The 21683-nt window shown below is 42.9% G+C and overlaps 1 protein-coding gene across 1 annotated transcript in view; it reads right to left on the reverse strand.

Moving 5' to 3' along the window:
- Positions 1-727: 727 nt before the first annotated feature.
- LOC140650906 (leukemia inhibitory factor receptor-like) overlaps positions 728-21683 on the reverse strand; it is a 69663-nt gene continuing 48707 nt past the window's right edge. The window contains 9 exon segments of the mRNA XM_072859781.1: positions 728-2060; positions 2793-2871; positions 3424-3517; positions 4573-4586; positions 9633-9780; positions 10425-10592; positions 12215-12316; positions 13939-14118; positions 16964-17183. Of these exon segments, the coding sequence (XP_072715882.1) occupies positions 1428-2060; positions 2793-2871; positions 3424-3517; positions 4573-4586; positions 9633-9780; positions 10425-10592; positions 12215-12316; positions 13939-14118; positions 16964-17183 (1638 nt within the window). The 3' untranslated portion in view covers positions 728-1427.

A 21683-nucleotide genomic window follows, 5' to 3' on the forward strand; every position in this document is an offset into this window, starting at 1 on the left:
TCATTGCGGGATGCAAGGGTGGTGATACCTTTCCTTTTCTTTATCCTCCTCTCTTCTCTTTTCCCTTTCTCACTTCTCTGTTCCTCTACTCTTCCACTATATATATCTCTCTGGGTATATGAGTTTTGGATGAATTGTGACGGGTTGCCCGGAAAATAGCTCCATTGCCAAATCGCCTCTGTTCGTTTGTTGAGCTCGCCAGTTCGTTAAGTTTGTCCGTTCGTGGAATTCGCCAGTTAATAAAGTTGCTGGCCAGCCTGTTCCTCTGAGTCATTGTCGTGACTCTACCGACCACGCGGCTCTGCCGAGCAGAGATGGGCCTTTGTCGGTACACAAACCGTCGGGGAATCGAAAAGATTCTCCCATCTCGCAACCCACCGAGTGGGACGAGACACCATCCAAAATGCAATTTGTTCTCAAGGAGCTAGTACTATTACCTCTAATTTCTCGTGCCAAACTGCTTGGACAGATAATGTTAGTAGACAGAGATTTCCTCATGGCTTACATTACTGTATAGTGCAAAGACTGCTGAACACTGGGAGGGAATGGAGTACTGTACCACTTCGAAGCAGGAGATCTGAAGCTGAAGCTATGAAATACAAAATGCATTAGTGCAATACGTTAGGAAAGATTAACTCCTTAACCAAAGGATAGAAAAAATAGAGAGTATTCTAAGGTTTAAAAAAAACAAACCTAGAGTTTTAAACTTTATGCAGCTCTCATTGAGGTTTAAATCAGTGTTACACTTTTTTTTCCCAAGTTTGTACCCCTGAGTCAAACATTGAATAAACATTGTGTAGTAGGTACAGAAACTAGCGTTTAGTTAAAAAGTAACAGATTTGAATGGCTATTGCTTCAGAAGTGTTAAACAGTGACAAAAAAAAAAAGAAAAAAATGTAGCACTCTGATTTGTTCTTAGTTTATGACTAGATAAAAGATCTCAAAGAGTTTCCAACCACATTGTTTCCATGTGTTAGGCTGAGGTTTGTGATAAATGAAACCTTCAGTAAGGAAACCTGTTGGGACTGCATCATTTGAGTATGCACGGTTGAGAACAACTACAACAAAGCAAAGCAATCTTTCCAAGTTACAAGTTGCATGAGACCATATTAATCTTGGAGCACTATTTGAAGGTAGCCAGAGTTCTTTGACTATGATTATCAGGAGCTCTAAACTCAATGCCCCTTATATCCAGTATATTTACTAGAATAATAACTAAATTGCTATAACATTGGCCTCTTGGCCTCTATTAAAATGGAACATTAACACTTTCGCTAACTTAAACATAACATTCAGCTCACTAGAACCTCTGCTGACTGTCTCCAAGAATAATTCATGCCTTTTGCACTTTTCTTCCTCCTTTCTTTACAACATCAGGAATAAGAGCTTATTTAGAAGGCAGGTTCAGGTGCAATGAGGACTCACTGTTAATCATTTTGTTTGTTCTGAAAAAAGTGTGTGAAGGACCACCCTATGTTACTGGGTTTGGGAGAGTCTTCATCATTTTTTGGGGGAAGCAGAAACTGTCAGGAATTAATGGAGCATGGGCTCCCAAAAGATGCATTTTCATTGTTGCTTTCAACTGATCCAGGAGAGTCTGGAGTGTCCACATTCCAGGCATTTGTGTTTGCTTGAGGTCTGTAACCTGCAGTTTTATCCAATTCTTCCTCTGCAGGTGAGTGACCCTCTATTTTCAGAGCACTGATAGGCAGCTGCATTTGTGGCTTATAGCCTGCTGTAGTCACTAAGTCTACTTCTGGCTCCTCCTCTGGTTTAATTTGAGGCTGATACATTGACTGGATGTCAATGTAAACCACCTGAGATGACCCCACAGGTTCATCCATAGGGGGATTTGAGATCTCCTCTTCAATGATAGGGGGGCAGTAGGACACAACCACGTGGTTCTCTGAGTCAGAGCCATCTTCCAGCACAGTGGTGTCTGCTGTCGGGGACATCATTTCTGTGTCTTCAATTTTGGGAGCTGCAGACCATGTTTCCACCACTTCAACACTATTGGGGGTACAGGGGTTCATTTCCAGTGTTTTAAGTGTCTTATTCCCCTGAAGTGAGAAAAAGGAGAAGGGGGAGAGACTAAGCCAAAAGACCTGAAAATCCTGAAAGCAACAACTTGCCCAAATTAAATCAGTATGTTGGCTTGTGGCTTGCATTCATCCCACTGCCATTAGTACAATATTAAAAAAGCATTTTGATTCTCATTTTCTGGATCATCACATATTCCTGTTAACATTAAAAGTATTTCAGCCAACTTAAAGAGACTCCAGATGTTGCAGTAAGTGTTTGAGAACTCTTTCCCCAAATCTCCACTTTGTATAACCCATTCCAGAAGGTTATTTAAAGGTTATGTTCAGTTCCAGCTACTATGTCTACCAGAAGGTTGGGGATGTGGCATGTACGCTTCTCCACACTTTCTATTTCTCCTAACACTATGAAAAAGACAGGTACATTACTCCCACATTGTTATCATGTACTGAGACTTCCCATTAGTGCAGGAAGAGAGAAATGCAGCAGTCCTTTCCTAGTTCAAACTTTGCAAGTAACTACATTAACAACATGACAGCTCTAGATAGCACCTGACAAAAGTTACTCAGTAGCTTGTCCTGTTCCCCCCTGCCACAGAGGTCTGGGTTTTTTTTTTTTGTTGGTTTGGGTTGGTTTTTTTTTGTTTTTTTTTTTTTTAACAACTGGAGCAGAAGACTCAAAGTTTACAAAAGACTTCTTTACTCACAATACCTTTTAGAAGTTTAAAATCCTAGATTTAAAATGAGGGTTACCTCACAGATGTTCTTCTGAAACTGCAGTGCTTTACTGTTCTCAGGATTCGGGATCTCTGGATAAAACGTTTCTTTAATCCTTTAAAGAGGAAAGAACGAACTTTTAAAAGTTACCAAGCCCTGAAACAGATCGCCAATACACTAAAGGAGTCAGGACATTTCCCTTTAATTCAGAATACTGAAGACATATGGCACAAAGATTTAGTGTGTTACACTTTCACTGAGTATTTAATGGAAAGAGCAGCAAACCCAATTTTTATTTTTAAACTGGGGAACTTGATATGCCATGTTTACGAGGTTGAAGATGGGATGTCTACCTGAGTGTTTGTGGATGGCTCACAAATTATAATGTCACCAGCTTATTTCCATTTGGGAACTATTTATAAATGGTTCTCACTGGGAGACAGGTTCCTGCAAAACCTTTTTGCATTCCTCACTCTGACCTCTCTCCAACTCAATTTCTCCCTCACCTTCTACAATGTGTTTTTGCCACCCACCTTTACACAAAGGTCTGTAAAAGCCCAGTGAAATTTTTAGTTACTTGGAAAAAAGAGAGAGTAACTAAAAACATGGAAAACTCTAGCACTGAAGCAAACACATCCAGGAAAAGATCAGAACTGAATGCATTTACCATTCCCTCTTTTGGTAGCAGAAGATGCTGGTCACCACTCCAAGCAGCACAACCACTGCCACAGGGATGAGAATTGCAATGATTAATCCTACAGCTGGGGGACAAAAAAAGAAAAGATGGTAAATATATATCCATAGTTACCAGCAAGTTTTATGCCTTTTCTAACATTCTTACAGATTGGAGACCATTTCATCAAACTCATCTAACAGTGGTCTGCAAACAGTGACCTATACCATACACTTCCCCTTTGCCGGAAGGGCAAAAGTCCATCCATAAACAGAGCTGATTCAATGACAACTACAGCAATCAGCAGGTAGTTCTCTCTTAATTGCTTAATTGCGAAAGGCTTCATGTGCAATGCAAGACTGATTGCCACTATAACTTCTGTTCTCGGTAAGCACTGGAATTGCACTTTCAGGTTACTTGAACTAGCCAAATCTCTGGTAATGGCTCTTACAGGCCAACAACTCATTGCACAAACTGCACTGCCTTTTATATGGTTTACAATGCTTCTAATCCCCAGAGTTTAGCTCCAATACATTCCCACTGCCTTCCTCCATTGATGTTAAGTGCCTCAAGTTTGATTTTTTGTGTATTTTAGTTACACCGTAGTGTTTAGTCTTTCTTCCATATGAAATACTCTTTTTTTTTTTTTTCCCACTCGTTCCCCAAAGTCAATCTCTTTTTTTTAAACTGTCTTTCTGGGTTTGTTTCTGTCAGGGGATTGATAAAACTGAATTCAAAGCAGAGAGGCATCTGTTTATAATTCTGAAACTGCTAAATATTTCCACACTGTCTTTCTTCCCACCATGTATTAGCAGATATTCATCATGGGAAACTTGACAAAAACAACTAGCTGCTTGAGAAGACTAAGTTCAGACTCCACCATATTTAGTAGTAGTTTAGAAGTTATTTTTCTTACATACATGACCATGAACTACAAGGTAGCTGTAATAGGAAAGGAACTTTTCCTCACCCTGAACTGTACCAATTTTTATATTTAAAAATAACCAACTAAATAAATTAAAAATTAGACTGTAGGCCCAAACTACCTAAAGGGACCAGAAAAAAACAAAATAAGCTCAGCTTTATATACATTGTACAGGCCCTGTGCTAAAGAATATTAATGAACAGGGTTATTCAACTTACAGTCCTCCTTTGTCACCATGTCACTGAAATCGGGAATCACACTCCTTAACACCAATGTAGCATTAAGAAGCAGGCATTCTTTATTACGGCACCGGATGCACGGGGGATCGTTCCACCTAGCGTGCATACCGCAGGTTACATCAGCCGAAACTTATATTGTCCAGTTACATACATATGCATCACATTTCCTGGAATGACCATGCATATTCATTCTATTTCCCAGAACTAATTATCATATTTGCGTGGTCATTACGCATGCGTCCTTGAGCTCCGAGGGGCTTCCGTGGGGGTCTCTGGTGGTCCTTGGTGGTCGTACAGGTGTGTCCTTTAGTTGACCCCTTCTTCTGGACGTGCGCAATCCCACCTTGCTTATGATGTAACTTGCTCCCCTTCTTCATGGTGCATGGTCCCTAACAATGATTTGGCACCCTTAACACAAACCAATTATTCTAACCACCCTCGACTCGTTGTCAAGATGGGCTGGGCTGTACTGGGAACATAGCAGCATGTCCGTACTACTCCTCGTCCAATTGTCTTTGGGCATGGTAGCATATCCATAGCCATAGGTGTACAAACACAACATTAAAGTATTGTCTACCCCGCTCCTATCTCTATGTTGCTTAGTTACAAAAGAACGAACTAATCATTTTGGTTACATCTGGTTACATTTCCCCCCTTTGGAAGTTTTGAAGTAATCATCTTTTCAATACTTCCCTTCTTAATCTTTCATAACTCAACATAAGCAGGTGGCTTCTCTCCCGGCATTGGTGTATGATGCTTCATCGCTGATTTCTGTGTCAACATTTTCTTTATACATTGATAAACCAAACAAATCACCAAAACAACTGTAATCAAAATGATTAGTGTCTGTAACAACTCAGTTATCCATCCTTTAAGAGGAAATCCAAAATGTCCCAAAATTTGGCCTAACCAATTTGTTTGCATTTCACTCCTTAAACCTTGAGTCTGCTGTGCCACCCTCTTCATGTCATCTATTTGTTCATTCAAAGCAGCTGTAACATTTGGGATGTGCACACAGCAATCTTGATTTCTGTAAATCCACAATCATTGCTTCAATTCCCCCATGTGTTTCTCTCTTTTTTCCCTCTACTATTTTATCATTATTTGTGGGGTAACTATGACTTGTCTGGTGGGTGTTACCCACTTCATTTTCTACTGCTCTCAACTGTTCTGCCAATAATCTATCCAATTTACCATCATTTGGTTTCGGGGTTGGAAGTTTTACCTGTTTTACTGGTACCAGGGCAAGGATGCTTTGCTCCACTGCCTCTCTAGCAGTTTTATCAGCCAATCGGTTGCCCACATTTACCACGGTTTGTCCAAACGGATGTGCTTTACAATGCATTACCACTACTTCCTTGGGCTGCTGGATGTCCTGGAGGAGTTGGAGAATTTCTTCCTGAGCTGACAACAGTCCTCTTTCCTTCCAGATAGCTCCATGTGTGTGAATCTGCTTTCTGTGCTGATGTATTCACAGGGAGAGCTTCAGCTTTCATCACTTGGGTGGTGGTAACCACTGCATACCCTGCCATTCATTTTCCATCTCGGACAAAGCTGCTTCCATCCATAAACAGCTCCAAATCAGGATTAGGCAACAGTTCGTCCTTCAGGTCCTGTCTGCTAGAATATACCTGTTCAATAGTTTGCAAACAATCCTGGTGTAAAGACTCACCCATTTCCGAGCTCAAAAACAATTGCTGGGTTCGCTGCTGTTGTAGTTTTAAGTTCCACATCGTCCTGTTCCAAGAGAGTGACCTGGTATTTGAGCATGCGGCTCGGGGACTGCCATTGCCCCCCTTTTTGCTCCAAGACAGAAGTTACCATATGTGGGACATAAACCGTAATTTTCTGCCCCATGGTTAATTTCCTTGCTTCTTGGATGAAGAGTACAGTTGCTGCCACAGCTCGCAAACATCCAGGCCATCCCTTGCTGACATTATCCAATTGCTTAGAAAAATACCCAACGGCCTGTTTCCAAGTTCCTAATTTTTGAGTCAACACACCCAAAGCAAGATGTTGTCGCTCATGTACAAACAATTCAAAAGGCTTTGCTAAATCTGGGAGTCCTAACACAGGTGTGGACATCAAAGCCTTCTTCAGATTTTTAAAAGCTGTCCAACACTCAGGTGTCCACAACAGGTGATTCTCCTGGGATCCTTTCAAAGCTGCATAATTGAGGATCCACAATTGACACCACCCAACCATACCCAAAAATGTCCGCAATTCCCGTATAGTTCTGGGTTCTGGAACTTGACAAATGGCTTCCTTTCTGCCTGCTCCCAATCTTCTTTGTCCTTGTGAAATTTCAAAGCCTCAATATATCACAGTCTCTTTCCCAATCTGGGCCTTGCTTTTTGATACTCGGTATCCTGCTTGTCCCAAAAATTCAACAAGCTGATGGTCACTTGTAAACAGTCCTCCCGAGTCTCTGCTGCTATCAAGATGTCATCTACATACTGCAATATTATTCCTTCTGAATTTTCTTTTTTCCACACTTCCAATTCCTTTGCCAACTGATTACCAAATATTGTAGGACTATTTTTGAACCCTTGAGGTAGCACCGTCCAGGTGAGTTGTGTCTTGCATCCAGTGGTGGGGCTTTCCCATTCAAAGGCAAATATGCCTGGCTATCTTTGTCTAGAGGTATGCAGAAGAAAGCATCCTTGAGATCAAGTACAGTAAACCACTCATGTTTTTCTTTTAAGGATGTCAGCAAGGTATACGGGTTAGCTGCTACTGGGTGAATGTCTTGAACAATCTGATTTACGCCTCTTAAATCTTGAGCTAACCTATATTCCTTGCCATTCTGCTTTTTCACTAGCAATATCAGGGTATTATATTCTGATTCACACTCTATCAATAATGCATAATTCAAACATTTAGTTATTAATTCTTCCAACCCCTTTCTAGCTTCCCACTTAATAGGATACTGTTTTTGTCTTACCGGTTTAGTTCCAGATTTTAGAACAACCTTTACTGGTTCCGCCAATTTAGACCGACCTGGAATTCCACTAGCCCATACCAAGGGTGTTACTGCATCCTCTACTTCTGCAGGAATTTCTTCCTTCGGTCTTGGTGTGTTCTGTAACATAAAAATTCTCACTTCCACAGCTTTTGATTCAGGTATTAACAGGTGAGTCTCCCCATTTTTAAAAATTATTTTGTGCATTCAATTTACTCAATATATCTCTTCCTAACAAAGATGATGGACATTCTGGCATATACAAAAATTGATGAGTTACCCATGGCTTTCCCAATTTGAATTTCAAAGGTTGTAAAAACGGCCGATTTTCTTCCACCCTGCTCCCCCAACAACACTTATAGTTTTATGACTAAACCCCCCTTTGCATATATTTAATACCGAATATGTTACCCCTGCATCAACTAAAAATTCTACTTCATCATTCCCCAGCTTTAATGTAACCAGGCGTTCAGCTGAGGTTGACTCCCCCGGTCTCCTTCAGTCCTCGTCATTCAGAGTCATCAAATTAATTGCCTGTAGCGAAAGATCCAATTCTCTTACTTTGGGACATTCCCTTTTCCAATGCTACAGGCAGAGCAACATCATCTTAAACTCTTATTCCTTCCCTGTTTTTTCCAAAGTCAATACCATAAAATTTTACTGGATAATCCCACACTGGTTTTGCCACTCCAGATGATTTCTCAAAGCAAAAATAAATACCTCATAAGCTATTTCGTCTCATTTACCTTCCCTTTTGCAAAATAACATTAATTGCAAGATGGTATTATATTGCGATGGACTATTCTTTGGCCATTTCTCCCCACCTTCCAAAGTATACATTGGCCACCAATGATTGCAATATTCAATTAATTGTTTCCGAGTCAAAGGATCACCCCCCAGATCTTTCCAGTGTTTTAAAATACATCCCAAAGGTGTTCTTTGTGGGATGGGTTTCTTACTCGGAAATGTACCCATCTCCCAAAAGACTAGTGCTTGTGATTGTGCACTATCACAAGCACTAGTCAGAGGGACCCCAACCCTTGGAGCTCCCTCTGGGATTCCAGCCCCCTGCCAGAAATCCCAACCTTGGAGACTTCAACCCCCCGTCGAAGACTCCCCCTTGGGCCCCGCTCCACAGGCTTTCGCCTAGCAGAGACTTACCAACCGAGGTACCTCTTAGCCCAACCCTGCGTAGCTTTCGCCGCGCCTTACGAGCAGGCTTTGGTGGGACTCTAACCCACGTCCTACCTAAAGTTCTGTTACCCGTTAGAAGAATGCCTTATTACCTTGTTCCAGGGGATCTTGCCCAGAATTCTTTGGTCTGGGGATCAGAGGTTCTCCCTGAGAATCCCTCGGTGCCGGCTGGAGATCCTGCAATCCCTCGGATCCGTCAAAATTCAGAAGCAGGGTCCCATCTGGGTCGCCAAAACTGTCACTGAAATCGGGAATCAAACTCCTTAACACCAATGTAGCATTAAGAAGCAGGCATTCTTTATTACGGCGCCGGATGCACGGGGGATCGTTCCACCTAGCGTGCATACCACAGGTTACATCAGCCGAAACTTATATTGCCCAGTTACATACATATGCATCAAATTTCCTGGAATGACCATGCATATTCATTCTATTTCCCAGAACTAATTATCATATTTGCGTGGTCATTGCGCATGCGTCCTTGAGCTCCGAGGGGCTTCCGTGGGGGTCTCTGGTGGTCCTTGGTGGTCGTACAGGTTTGTCCTTTAGTTGACCCCTTCTTCTGGACATGCGCAATCCCACCTTGCTCATGTAACTTGCTCCCCTTCTTCAAGGTGCATGGCCCCTAACAATGATTTGGCACCCTTAACACAAACCAATTATTCTAACCACCCTCGACTCGTTGTCAAGATGGGCTGGGGCTGTACTGGGAACATAGCAGCATGTCCGTACTACTCCTTGTCCAATTGTCTTTGGGCATGGTAGCATATCCATAGCCATAGGTGTACAAACACAACATTAAAGTATTGTCTACCCCGCTCCTATCTCTATGTTGCTTAGTTACAAAAGAACAAACTAATCATTTTGGTTACATCTGGTTACAACCACATAGAGGCTGTTTGGAGGGCTCAACCCACCAGCAGTATAGGCTTGTAGGTCCAGCTGGTAACTTGTTTTGCCTTGAAGATCAAGTATTTTCAAAGACTTCTTTGTTAAGTTGGTGATATTCTTAACTTTAAGTTCTGGATTCCCTGTTTGTTTGGAAGCAGTAAGAAAAGCATACCTTGTAAGAAAGGATTCACAAAGACAGCCTCAGCTTTAGCAAGACTTTCTTGAAGTCAGCATATTAAACCTGAAGAATAGTCTGTGCAAAGGAAAACTGAAATAAAGAATCCTAGCAATGCTGCTTGCTTACACAGCACCAAATAGCACAGGAGTGTGTTGTTGCTGCAGATTGGCTTCAGGTTTTTTTTACACTCCTGCTTGTCCTCTTATGTTAATGTGAGTCAGGCTTCAGTTCTGTATGGAGATGTCCTTACAAGATGGATACTGGAAGAATATACCAAATTAAATATAGCCATGTAACCTCCCCCATGTCTCATCTACCTGGGATATCTGTACACAGGGCAGTGTGTCACATTGCCACTTAGCCACTGCACAGCTTTATGGCCTCAGTGAGCCAGGGTTTTCTCCGACTTTTGCCTTATATTAAAAAACAACTGTGCTAACCACACAAGGAGATGATTATTTCAAATCCTTTTGTCACATATCAGGGGCCAATTATGCCAGTGAGTAATGCAACTGAGTTATGATTAAAGCATCTTTTTTTGAAGTGAAATTAAATTATTAAAAAAACTCTTGAGCAAGGAAATTGCAATCTATAGATTTTATTTACCTGATTCTGAAAGTCTAGGCTTTAAAGCATCTTTTTCACCTTTTGCAAAGGTAAGCTGATATCCCTCTAAAAAACCTTGACAATCTTCAATAGGAATGTCTTCCCATTTTACCAATATAGAATCTGAAGAAGTTTATTCTACAGTAAAATTTGGTGCACGTTTTGGAGCTGTAGGAAGAATTATGAAGGAGAAAGCTAGTAAGAAACCACCTTATCATTAAATGCTGAATCCATTTAAGTGTTCCATCAGTTTTATTTCAGGGCTAGCATGTTCAACTTTTTCCTGAATATGTTTCCCTCACTCTCAAGAACACGTGAAAAGACTGAGCAGGTGATATTACAAAGACACAAGTATGTTGGTCTCATTGCTATTAATTACTGCAGTATTATCTACTAACAGAAGCTGAAAGAAAAATCTCTCCTTGGGCAGCCTTCTTACAGACCCATACATGTAAATACCCTTCTTCCTGCAACAAACCACAAAAGACTGCATAACCATTCAGAGCATACAAATTGCTTAGCTTTTAAAGGCTTTAACTCTGTGATTGCATAGCTTCCCTTCAAATTAAACAAACTCCACATTCCTATCACGGAAATCTCTCTCAGCTTAAAAGAGATAGTCTTAGCAGGCATCATAAGTCCTTATGCCAATACCTGGACCCCACTGAAAGTGTTACAGCAGATATTGTGTAAGGTCACATAACAGGACTTAGTCTGACATTTGGCATTGATCTGTAACTACCTACCAGTGCTAAACTCATGTAAGAATGCGTCTATTTTGTCTTGATGGTTATCTGTCCAAAGGCAAATTTGAAGTTTTAGAATAAATCTATGCTCTTGTGCAAAGTGAATACATTTCTCAGTTCCTAGTAAATTTCTTCCGCATGTTCGATGCATTTTTATTCCCCCAAAGTCTTTATCATTTTAACTTGAAAGCTTCCAATCTGTTGAGAACACATATGGAAAAACCTTCTGGGAAACTGTTCAGGATTTTTACAGAGATACAAATGACTGAAAGTTGAGTTTCTGGTAAAATTGCCTTAACCTCACCTTCAACCTCAGCAATGAAATAAACAGCAGCATTTCCAAGGGCTCAGATTATGTCAGCAGCTCAGTTTTCCAAGCAAACTATTCTAGCAGAAAACATTAAACTTCAAAGTGAAATGGGTACTGTAGTTACAATACTCTTCACACAAGAGTTGTGATGGTAAAGGGTAAAGCTATGTTCAGATTCCTGGGAACAGAAAGCATTCAGACACTAATGCATCTCCAGGCAAGCAAAGCTCAGCCCTGGGTCAAACCGCAGTTACCCAGATAGGGTTGGTACAGGAGGGAATGCAAGTGCAATTCTCAAAGTGGTTTGTACTCTAGGATGTAGTTCTGGTCTAAGAAGTGCTTTTAAACAGGAATGTTGTGGACACTTTTTATATTTGCTGAGCTGTACCAAATGTGCTCAGAAGTTTACTTTGACTTGACAAATCCTCTCCTGCAGAAGTGACCCCATCCCTGTGGTTCAATTTATGCCTGTGCCTTCAACTCTGAAGACCACTGTCTTCAGAACAACCTTCTGTGACACCTTGTGCCACCACACAAGCTGGAGAACACAGGATTATTGCATGCTGGGAACTGGAAGTGGCTAGAGAAATTTATTACCATTATATACAGAGAATGAGCAAAAGTCAGTAGTACTGCATGGGGATTCTGGTCTCAATCTTCTGCCAACACTGAGCTAAAAACAGACACAGTTTAAATTCACTTTGTAAAGATCCCAAATGATAAAGTGCACTTACGCAGCTCTTTCATATACCCAGTTATGTTTTTCAATAACCGACATCCACTGGATTTGCAGCCATATAGTGAAAAGTTGTATCTCACGCCAAGTCTAAACAGAGCTGCAAGAAAAAATCGCTGTAAGAATATTTGTCTTCTGAAGAGTGATGCTTTTAGCTTTCACATGATGCAGACTTATATAAATACATATTAAAAAATTTCAAAGTCTTAGACCACAGTGTTAGGAATAAATACTATCCCTACTTGTAATTCCTATAAAAACTATGCTATCAGATGTGGTTTAGAAGCAGTAAGCAAATCTAGCTCCCGGAGAAATTTTGGTTCTAAACAATTAGGATTCAAAACAAGCTACTCAAATTGCATAAATTGCTCTTTCCATGAGGAAACACAAACTGAAGTTACCAGAAACAATCCCCTTCCTTTCCTCCCATGGCAGCCATGTAGATCCTGCCTCCTTCTCAGCAATACAAATGCATTTTGAAATGCCCGGGCTTATTACAGCAACGGTACAAAAGAATTTCAGAGAACTCTCAAAAGTGATAGTGAAGCACTTTAGCAATGAACTCCAGGCCTGAACTGACTCTACAAAACACAGATAGTCATAAAATTTCTATTTCACATATCTTTGATGGAGGCATAGGTGTTTGATACTACAATGTGTAAATAATTTACCACTTCCTGGGATTTCCCCAAGTCAGGGGTGTACACTACTTTCAAGATTTTTTTCTGAACAAGATGCCACTGTGAGAGGTTCAGTAGCAGAAGTCAAGTGGGTTTTGCAAGAGTTCAGGTCCAGCCTGAGAGATTCTCCTGGCAGGACTAAGTGCAGAGGTGAATTTGCCAGCTTGAGCCCAGCCCTAGCAGCCTGGTAACTTCCACCATGTGCTGGAAGAAGCATCCCAGGAAAGAGCTCAGGAGTAGAGCAGTGCATCGTTGGACAGACACAGCATTGTCTGCTTAGAAAAAGCAAGCTCTAGCCAGCACAAACGAAAACAGCATGGACACAGTGTTGTAATTACAGGCAGGAAAGCCTATTGCCCCCTTCCAGGTCCCACTCCTCCCCAACTTTCCTGTGTACACAGCACCAATTTCTTTTCTCTAATGGAGACTTTATATACTAAACTCTTCTAAAAAGCAAATATATACCCATTTAGAGAGCAGAGAAAAATCCTACATCTTTCTTGGGTCCTCTCTTTCCTCTTCTATGCCTACTAGTCCCACCACAGCTGAGTTTCATTTCCCTGATCTGCCCACCAGCATCTAGAGACCTGGAATGTGCCCTGTTCCAGGAAATTTCAATTCCTGACAGCAATCCAATACATGGAGGTCACACTTAAAAAAATCTGCCTCATGTAAAAACAACAGATTAGTCTTTCCCCATCCTGAGCAGCTCTGTTTATGTTTAGAATCCAAATAAAACCCCAAACCCTAGATTAACCATTATGCATTAGGCTGAGTTAGGAAGTTGTTTGGTATAGCTAGAAGAGGTAATTTCAAAACAGTTAATAAACATAGGATGATAACAGTTAAGTCAAGACTGATATTTGGATTTGGCAAGCCTGTGTAAGAAATTAAAATAAACACAGTATCAAGGTGTTCATTTATATACACAAGCACACAGCAATGCAACAATCCTCGATCTATAGCATTGGTGCTGCTCTCATTCTACTTGCTGCTCCAGCTCTCAACCAGAAAGACTCACAAAAAATTATTTCTGACTTACCAGACTTTATCACTGCATCTGTTGTATTTGAAGGAAATTTCTGCCAGTCCACGCTACAGGGTTCAGACCCAGATGAATGACACCATTTTACTATGTAGCCACAGGTCATGTTGGGGTAAGAATTCCAAGAAATATAAATTCCATTCCCCATTGCCACAGCCCGATCTGTTTTGACATTGTCTGCAACAAAGACAACACAAAAATCCATCAGAGAGTAGACACTTATCTGTAGTCCAAGCTGGAAGAAAGCCTTCCAGCCACAGCACAAAGGTTTTATAAACTGCAGTAATTTCTAAGAATGAGAGATGCACTCCTGGTACTGTGAAATTTGAAGTGGTGCACTCAACTATGCTTTCTGGAGTGCTGGAAATCAGACGTAGCCTGCAGCAAATCCCTCAGCCAGCCTTAAGTATGATGATGATAAGTGCTGCAGTTCAGGACTGGCTAAAAAGCACTTTTTCAAGGTAAGGATTTACAGAAGATGTCAGGTTCAAATCTGACTTGACACCAATTTGGCAGGAGCCTCCAGCTATAAATTCCTGCTGTCATTTCATCAGTTTGCTTTGTGTTTATTTCAGTGTCTTGCTGTCACTCACCCGACCACAGACAACCATTTTTCACCAAGAATCAACAGCAAAAGTCAAGTCCCTGGTGAACTTTACCGAAGCTCCAGTCTACCAAGTGTAAATAAAAAAACCCCTGCTTTTCCTTTAGTCTATTTTTTTGTTTCTGATTGATTATCAAAGGTTTAGCTGCCCTTGAAGTGATCAGATCTGAGAATGACTTCTGATTCCTGCAGCTTCCCTCCACAACTGGCTGTCAGATGGGACCCCACAGAGCTAAGGGATGTTTTCCAAAGGCCACCACAACAGCTGTGGCCCCATGAAAAATTTGCAAAAACAATCTCAGGGTTTCAGTTTTTCCTTTTTCAGTGTTCACATTTATGCTCCCTATTGAGTCTATTATTTCATGTTATTAAAGCCATAAACTACGCAAGGCTGAAGGGCAAGGGCAGTTTTTAAGAAGCAGTGCTGTAAAAACTTTACTCTCACAGACGTGCTGTGAATGTTGAAGGACTGTCTATTTCTAAATAACCTTAACATATAGCTAAGCGTACAATCCTTTTCTAGCTTGCTCATGGCAAGACAGACGCACATGATTAAAAAAAGACAAGTCAACTCCAAAAGTCTTTCAATACTTTTCCCTAAAAAACTACTATGCATCCACTGAAACTACACTTCTATGATGCTGGAAGAGAGCATATTTCTAATTAGACTGCTTTAATTTTCCTATTTACAGGAAAGACTTTTTACTGACAGTGAGCACATACTCTCTAAAAAAAATGCTTAAATACACCACACTCAATTTTATTTCCTGAGCCAGATGACTAGAAATTCACCCAGGGCAGCACTGCCCGTTTTGGTGTATTTATAGCTGCAACCTAGACTAGTACAAATAACTACTAGCACTACAGTACTACTGTAGGGGAGCCTGTAACAGTCAGATTATACGCCCCGACTCTCTGCAGAGCACTTTCAGAGACAGTGACAAATTAATTAAGGCAGAGTAGTACCCTTTGTGTTTTCACAGCAGATCTCAAGCTTCAGAGCCACTGCTCTCATGGACATTAAAAGCACTTACAGACTGTACACAGGAAGCAGCCAGAAAAGATGTTTGGGCAGAAATGTCATCCAGTTCAGTGAATGAGTCATCTTTCATGACTCCAGTCAGTGACTCAGATAATTCCTACACCAACCTGGGAGCAAATCTTCAACGAGTACAAGTTGGGTAACAGCAAAGGGAACCTCAGATATCCGAGAGAAAGCTATAAATGAATGCAAAGCTCCAGCTGCCATCAGCTGTCCCATACCACAAACCTATTACAGAGATCTCCCCAACTCCCAGAGTCTAGTTCTCTTACTGCTGAAGGAGAACTATAAAAGCATTTTCATTAATTCAACTGTCCCGTACAATTACTTTTCCCTCCAAGGAGAAGATTAAGAATATATTTTAGGTATTGGTGTTTTGGAGAAGCACAAGAAACATTAAGAGCAATGGTTTTCCTTTGCATAGAAACAAACTCAGTTTTTGTCTCAAAGTGAATCTCAGTCACAGCACGTTTCTTCCTGTGAGAGTTGGCACTGTCTTACCAGAACCTGAGTTGCAACATAGGCAACTGTGATACCTGTTCTCTGGGTGGGGAAGGAGAAGCAGCACCATACGTGCTCCTGGCAAACAAGCAGAGAGGGGCCTCACTGTGTAAATCTGTCCTCCCTGCAGAGCATCAGACAGATCTGGAGCTAAAGGTTTGGGCTTTGGGAGATACACTCTTCCTGGCGTGCAGGGAAGCATGGACTCTCAATAGCCACATGCAATATTATCTCCTCCCCAAGCTCAGTGTTAGGAGCAGAAATCATTATCTGGCTCAGCTATTTCCCTTTACAAAAGCCCGCAGCAAGAGTGGCAGTTTTTTAATGGGGAAGCTAAAGTCCTACCTCCTTTTCAGACCCCAGCTCCTAGTACAAGGATGCCAATGCTTTACCAACCAGTCCAATTAATATTCTCCTGCAGAGCTCAGAGGCATTGAACTGACAATTCTCCTCTTAAAAAGCCACACAACACTCCCAAAACTTTATTCTGATTCTCTTTAACATGTAACACTTTTCAACATCTCAACAAGAACACAAAGAAATAAACTGAGCTCCCTAAACATCAGAGATCAACACTAATGCTTTGAAGCCTCATCCTTGTTCCTGGGAGTTCTCCAGAAAACTGCAACATAGTTGCAGAGACTGCATACTATCACCCTCCTTTTATGCAGAGAGCACAATTAATTGGCAAGATGCTACCCTAAAAGCAAAGCAGCAATTCTTTTCTTCCCCCACCCAGTATATTTGGGTGGGGAAAATAACAGAAACCAAACACAAACAAACAAAGCATGTATCATCTTATTTTTCGATAAAAAAACTTGCCCAGATATTCCCCAAGCTTTGAAGGTGATTAGCTCTCTGCTGGGAGCACTCACCACTTGGAAGTTCCATGCTCATTATCCTTGAAGGAGGAGACAAAACTGCATGGTTTTTGGCTACGACACTAATTACACAGTCATTTTTCCCAAGTTTTATCTCAGTACTGTTTGAGGGTTCGATGACTTCTTTATACTCCAGTGGTGTCTCTAGCTCTAGCAGGTAGCAGGACACTTCATGAGACATTATTTTTCCATTGGCTTCAGAAAGGGATAAGGGCTATGAATGGACAAAGAGTGCATTAAAACCAAAATGAAATAAACAAAAGAAGACATAGAATAACATGAATTTAATGTCCTGATCTAGTCAGATGAATATACAGGACTACAAGTATCATGGTTTAGCCCCAGCCGGCAGCTAAGCACCACGCACCCACTCGCTCACTCCCCCCCGGTGGGATGGGGGAGAGAATTGGAAGAGCAAAAGTAAGAAAGCTCGAGGGTTGAGATAAGAACAGTTTTATAATTGGAACAAAATAATAATAATAATAATAATAATGAATTGTAATGAGAAGGAAAACAACAAGAGAGAGAGAGGAACAAAACCCAAGGAAGGGGAAAAAAAAAAAAAAAGATACAACTGCTCACCACCCACCGACCAATGCCCAGCCAGTCCCCGAGCAGCGATCGCTGCCCCCCAGCCAACTCCCCCCAGTTTCTATACTGAGCACGACGCCATATGGTATGGAATAGCCCTTTGGGCAGTTGGGGTCAGCTGTCCTGGCTGTGTCCCCTCCCAGCTTCTTGTGCACCTGGCAGAGCAGGGGAAGCTGAAAAGTCCTTGACCAGTGTAAACACCACTTAGCAACAGCCAAAACATCAGCGTGTTATCAACATTATTCTCATCCTAAAATCCAAATCACAGCCCTATACCAGCTACTAGGAAGAAAATTAACTCTATCCCAGCTGAAACCAGGACAGTATCCACCCCTTATTCTATACCATCTACGTCATGCCCAGGTCGTACCCTTTCCAATACAATTAATCACCACCACTTTCCCTGTCTCTTGATATATATATATATATATATATGTACACACAGTTATCATTCCCTTGGTCTATGGGCCATCCCTCTAAAATGTCCGTTGAGTTCATTTAGTCCATGACTTTGGGCTCCATCTGTCATAACAGTCCTTCAGGGCAGGAGAGATGGTGTGTGGTGTTGGATTGTTGCATGCTGAAGCCAGTTCTGGTTCCATCACTGCTGCACTTTGCTTGGTTTCATCAAAGCTCATTCTTCATTAATCTGGGCGATTCTCACTGAAATACCATTGATATGGCATATAGCAACCATACAAGTGATGACATACAGTATTATATAGCAATTAACATCATACCATTCAGTTCATTGGCTATTCTCACCCAAAATCAAATCCCCTTGAGGTACACAGCGGACTTCCCCATCCTTTCGCATCACCCACCAAGTGCACCCGGGTCCTTGAGCAAAAGCAGTCCCACGAATGGGCTTGCCTTTGCCTGAGGCAGGAGTAACCCAGACTGTCTTCCCCAGCATGTTTTTTATGTCCACTACAGGGACTTTATCCCCCTCCACAGTACATAAAAGTTTTGACTGGGCAGGGCCAGCTCGATTGGCAGATCCCCTAGTGGTGACTAACCAGGTGGCCTTTGCTAAATGTGTATCCCAGTGTTTGAATGTCCCAGCACCCATTGCTCGCAGTGTAGTCTTTAACAGTCCATTGTATCGTTCGATTTTCCCGGAGGCTGGTGCATGGTAGGGGATGTGATATACCCACTCAATGCCGTGCTCTTTGGCCCAGGTGTCTATGAGGTTGTTTCGGAAATGAGTCCCGTTGTCTGACTCAATTCTCTCTGGGGTGCCATGTCGCCATAGGACTTGCTTTTCAAGGCCCAGGACAGTGTTCCGGGCGGTGGCATGGGGCACAGGATATGTTTCCAGCCATCTGGTGGTTGCTTCCACCATTGTAAGCACATGGCGCTTGCCTTGGTGGGGTTGTGGGAGTGTGATAGAATCGATCTGCCAGGCCTCCCCATATTGATATTTCAGCCATCGCCCTCCATACCACAGAGGCTTTAACCGCTTGGCTTGTTTAAATGCAGCGCATGTTTCACATTCCTGGATAACCTGTGCAATAGTGTCCATGCTCAAGCCCACCCCTCGATCATGAGCCCATCTATATGTTGCATCTCTTCCTTGATGGCCTGAGGTGTCATGGGCCCACCAAGCTATAAATAATTCACCCTTCTGTTGCCAGTCCAGATCCACCTGAGCCACTTCAATCTGAGCAGCCTGACCCACCTGCTGGTTGTTTTTGATGTTCCTCAGTGGCCCAACTCTTGGGTACGTGAGCATCTACGTGACGTACTTTTACAACCAGGTTCTCTACCCGGGCAGCAATATCTTGCCACAATGCGGCAGCCCAGAGGGGTTTGCCTCTGTGCTGCCAATTGCTCTGCTTCCATTGCTGCAACCACCCCCACAGGGCATTGGCCACCATCCATGAGTCAGTAGAGAGATAGAGCACTGGCCACTTTTCTCGTTCAGCAATGTCTAAAGCCAACTGGCTGCCTTTGCTTCTGCAAACTGGCTCGAATCCCCTTCTCCTTCAGCAGTTTCTACCACTTGTCATATAGGACTCCATACAGCAGCTTTCCATCTCCGATGCTTTCCTACAATACGACAGGACCCATCAGTGAACAGGGCCTATTGCTTCTCATTTTCTGGTAGTTTATTGTGCAGTGGGGCTTCCTCAGCACGCGTCACCTCCTCCTCTGGCGATATTCCGAAATCTTTGCCTTCTGGACAGTCCATAATTACTTCCAAGATTCCTGGGCCATTGGGGTTTCCTATCCGAGCCCGTTGTGTGATCAGTGCGACCCACTTACTCCACGTAGCACCAGTTGCATGATGTGTAGAGGGGACCCTCCCTTTGAACATCCAGCCCAGCACCGGCAGCCGGGGTGCCAGCAGGAGCTGTGCTTCAGTACCAACCACTTCCAAAGCAGCTCGAACCCCTTCATATGCTGCCAATATCTCTTTCTCAGGTGGAGTATAGGGGGCCTTGGATCCTCTGTATCCCTGACTCCAAAACCCTAGGGGTCGACCTCGAGTCTCCCCTGGTGCTTTCTGCCAGAGGCTCCAGGTAGGGCCATTCTCCCCAGCTGCCGTGTAGAGCACATTCTTTACATCTTGCCCTGCCCGGACTGGCCCAAGGGCTACTGCATGAACTATCTCCCATTTAATTTGTTCAAAGGCTTGTCGTTGCTCAGGGCCCCATTTGAAATCATTCTTCTTCCGGGTCACTTGGTAGAGAGGGCTTACGATCAGACTGTAATTTGGAATATGCATTCTCCAAAACCCCACAACGCCTAAGAAAGCTTGTGTTTCCTTTTTGCTAGTTGGTGGAGACATGGCTGCTGTTTTGTTGATCACATGCATTGGGATCTGACGACGTCCATCTTGCCATTGTATTCGTAAAAACTGGATCTCCTGCGCAGGTCCCTTGACGTTACTTTGTTTTATGGCAAAACCGGCTTTCAGGAGGATCTGCACTATTTTCTTCCCTTTCTCAAAAACTTCTTCTGCTGTATTGCCCCACACGATGATGTCATCAATGTATTGCAGATGTTCTGGAGCTTCACCCTGTTCCAGTGCAGTCTGGATCAGTCCATGGCAAATGGTAGGGCTGTGTTTCCACCCCTGGGGCAGTCAATTCCAGGTGTACTGAACGCCCCTCCAAGTGAAAGCAAACTGTGGCCTGCACTCTGCTGCCAAAGGGATTGAGAAAAACGCATTAGCGATATCACTTGTAGCATAGCAGTTGGCTGCTTTTGACTCCAGTTCGTATTGAAGTTCCAGCATGTCCGGCACGGCAGCACTCAGCAGCGGCGTGACTTCATTCAGGCCACGATAGCCTACTGTTGGTCTCCACTCTGCATTAGATTTTTGCACTGGCCATATGGGACTGTTGAAGGGTGATCGAGTCTTACTGATCACTCCTTGGCTCTCCAGTCGACGAATCAGCTTATGGATGGGAATCAGGGAGTCTCGGTTGGTGCGATATTGCCTCCGGTGCACCGTTGTGGTAGCGATTGGCACCTGTTGTTCTTCAACCCTCAGCAACCCCACAACAGAAGGGTCCTCTGAGAGACTGGGCAGGGTGGACAGCTGTTTAATTTCCTCCGTCTCCAAGGCAGCTATACCAAAAGCCCACCGGTACCCTTTTGGGTCCTTGAAATACCCTCTCCTGAGGTAGTCTGTGCCAAGGATGCACGGAGCCTCTGGGCCAGGCACAATGGGGGGCTTTTGCCACTCATTCCCAGTTAGGCTCACTTTGGCCTCCAATACAGTCAGCTGTTGGGATGCCCCTGTCACTCCAGAAATACAGATGGGTTCTGCCCCTGTATAGCTTGATGGCATTAGGGTGCACTGTGCACCGGTGTCCACTAGAGCCTTCTACTCCTGTGGGTCTGATGTGCCAGGCCATCGAATCCACACAGTCCAGTAAACCCGCTTGTCCCTTTCCTCCACCTGGCTGGAGGCAGGGCCCCTCTAGTCCTGGTCATAATATTCATTACCCATTTCTTGTAAATACCAGTCAGGAGTTCCTTCATTAAAATCAGGAGTAAGATCAGCCCTTTTACTCTGTCTGGGGAACTGTCCACTGGAAACCGGAGCAGCAATTTTCCTGGAAGAACCCCCTTTGGTGACTGTTTTTTCTTGCATCTCACGTACCCGTGC

Source organism: Ciconia boyciana, chromosome 4, assembly GCF_034638445.1.
Source record: "Ciconia boyciana chromosome 4, ASM3463844v1, whole genome shotgun sequence".
In the NCBI taxonomy this organism is placed as follows: Eukaryota; Metazoa; Chordata; class Aves; order Ciconiiformes; family Ciconiidae; genus Ciconia; species Ciconia boyciana.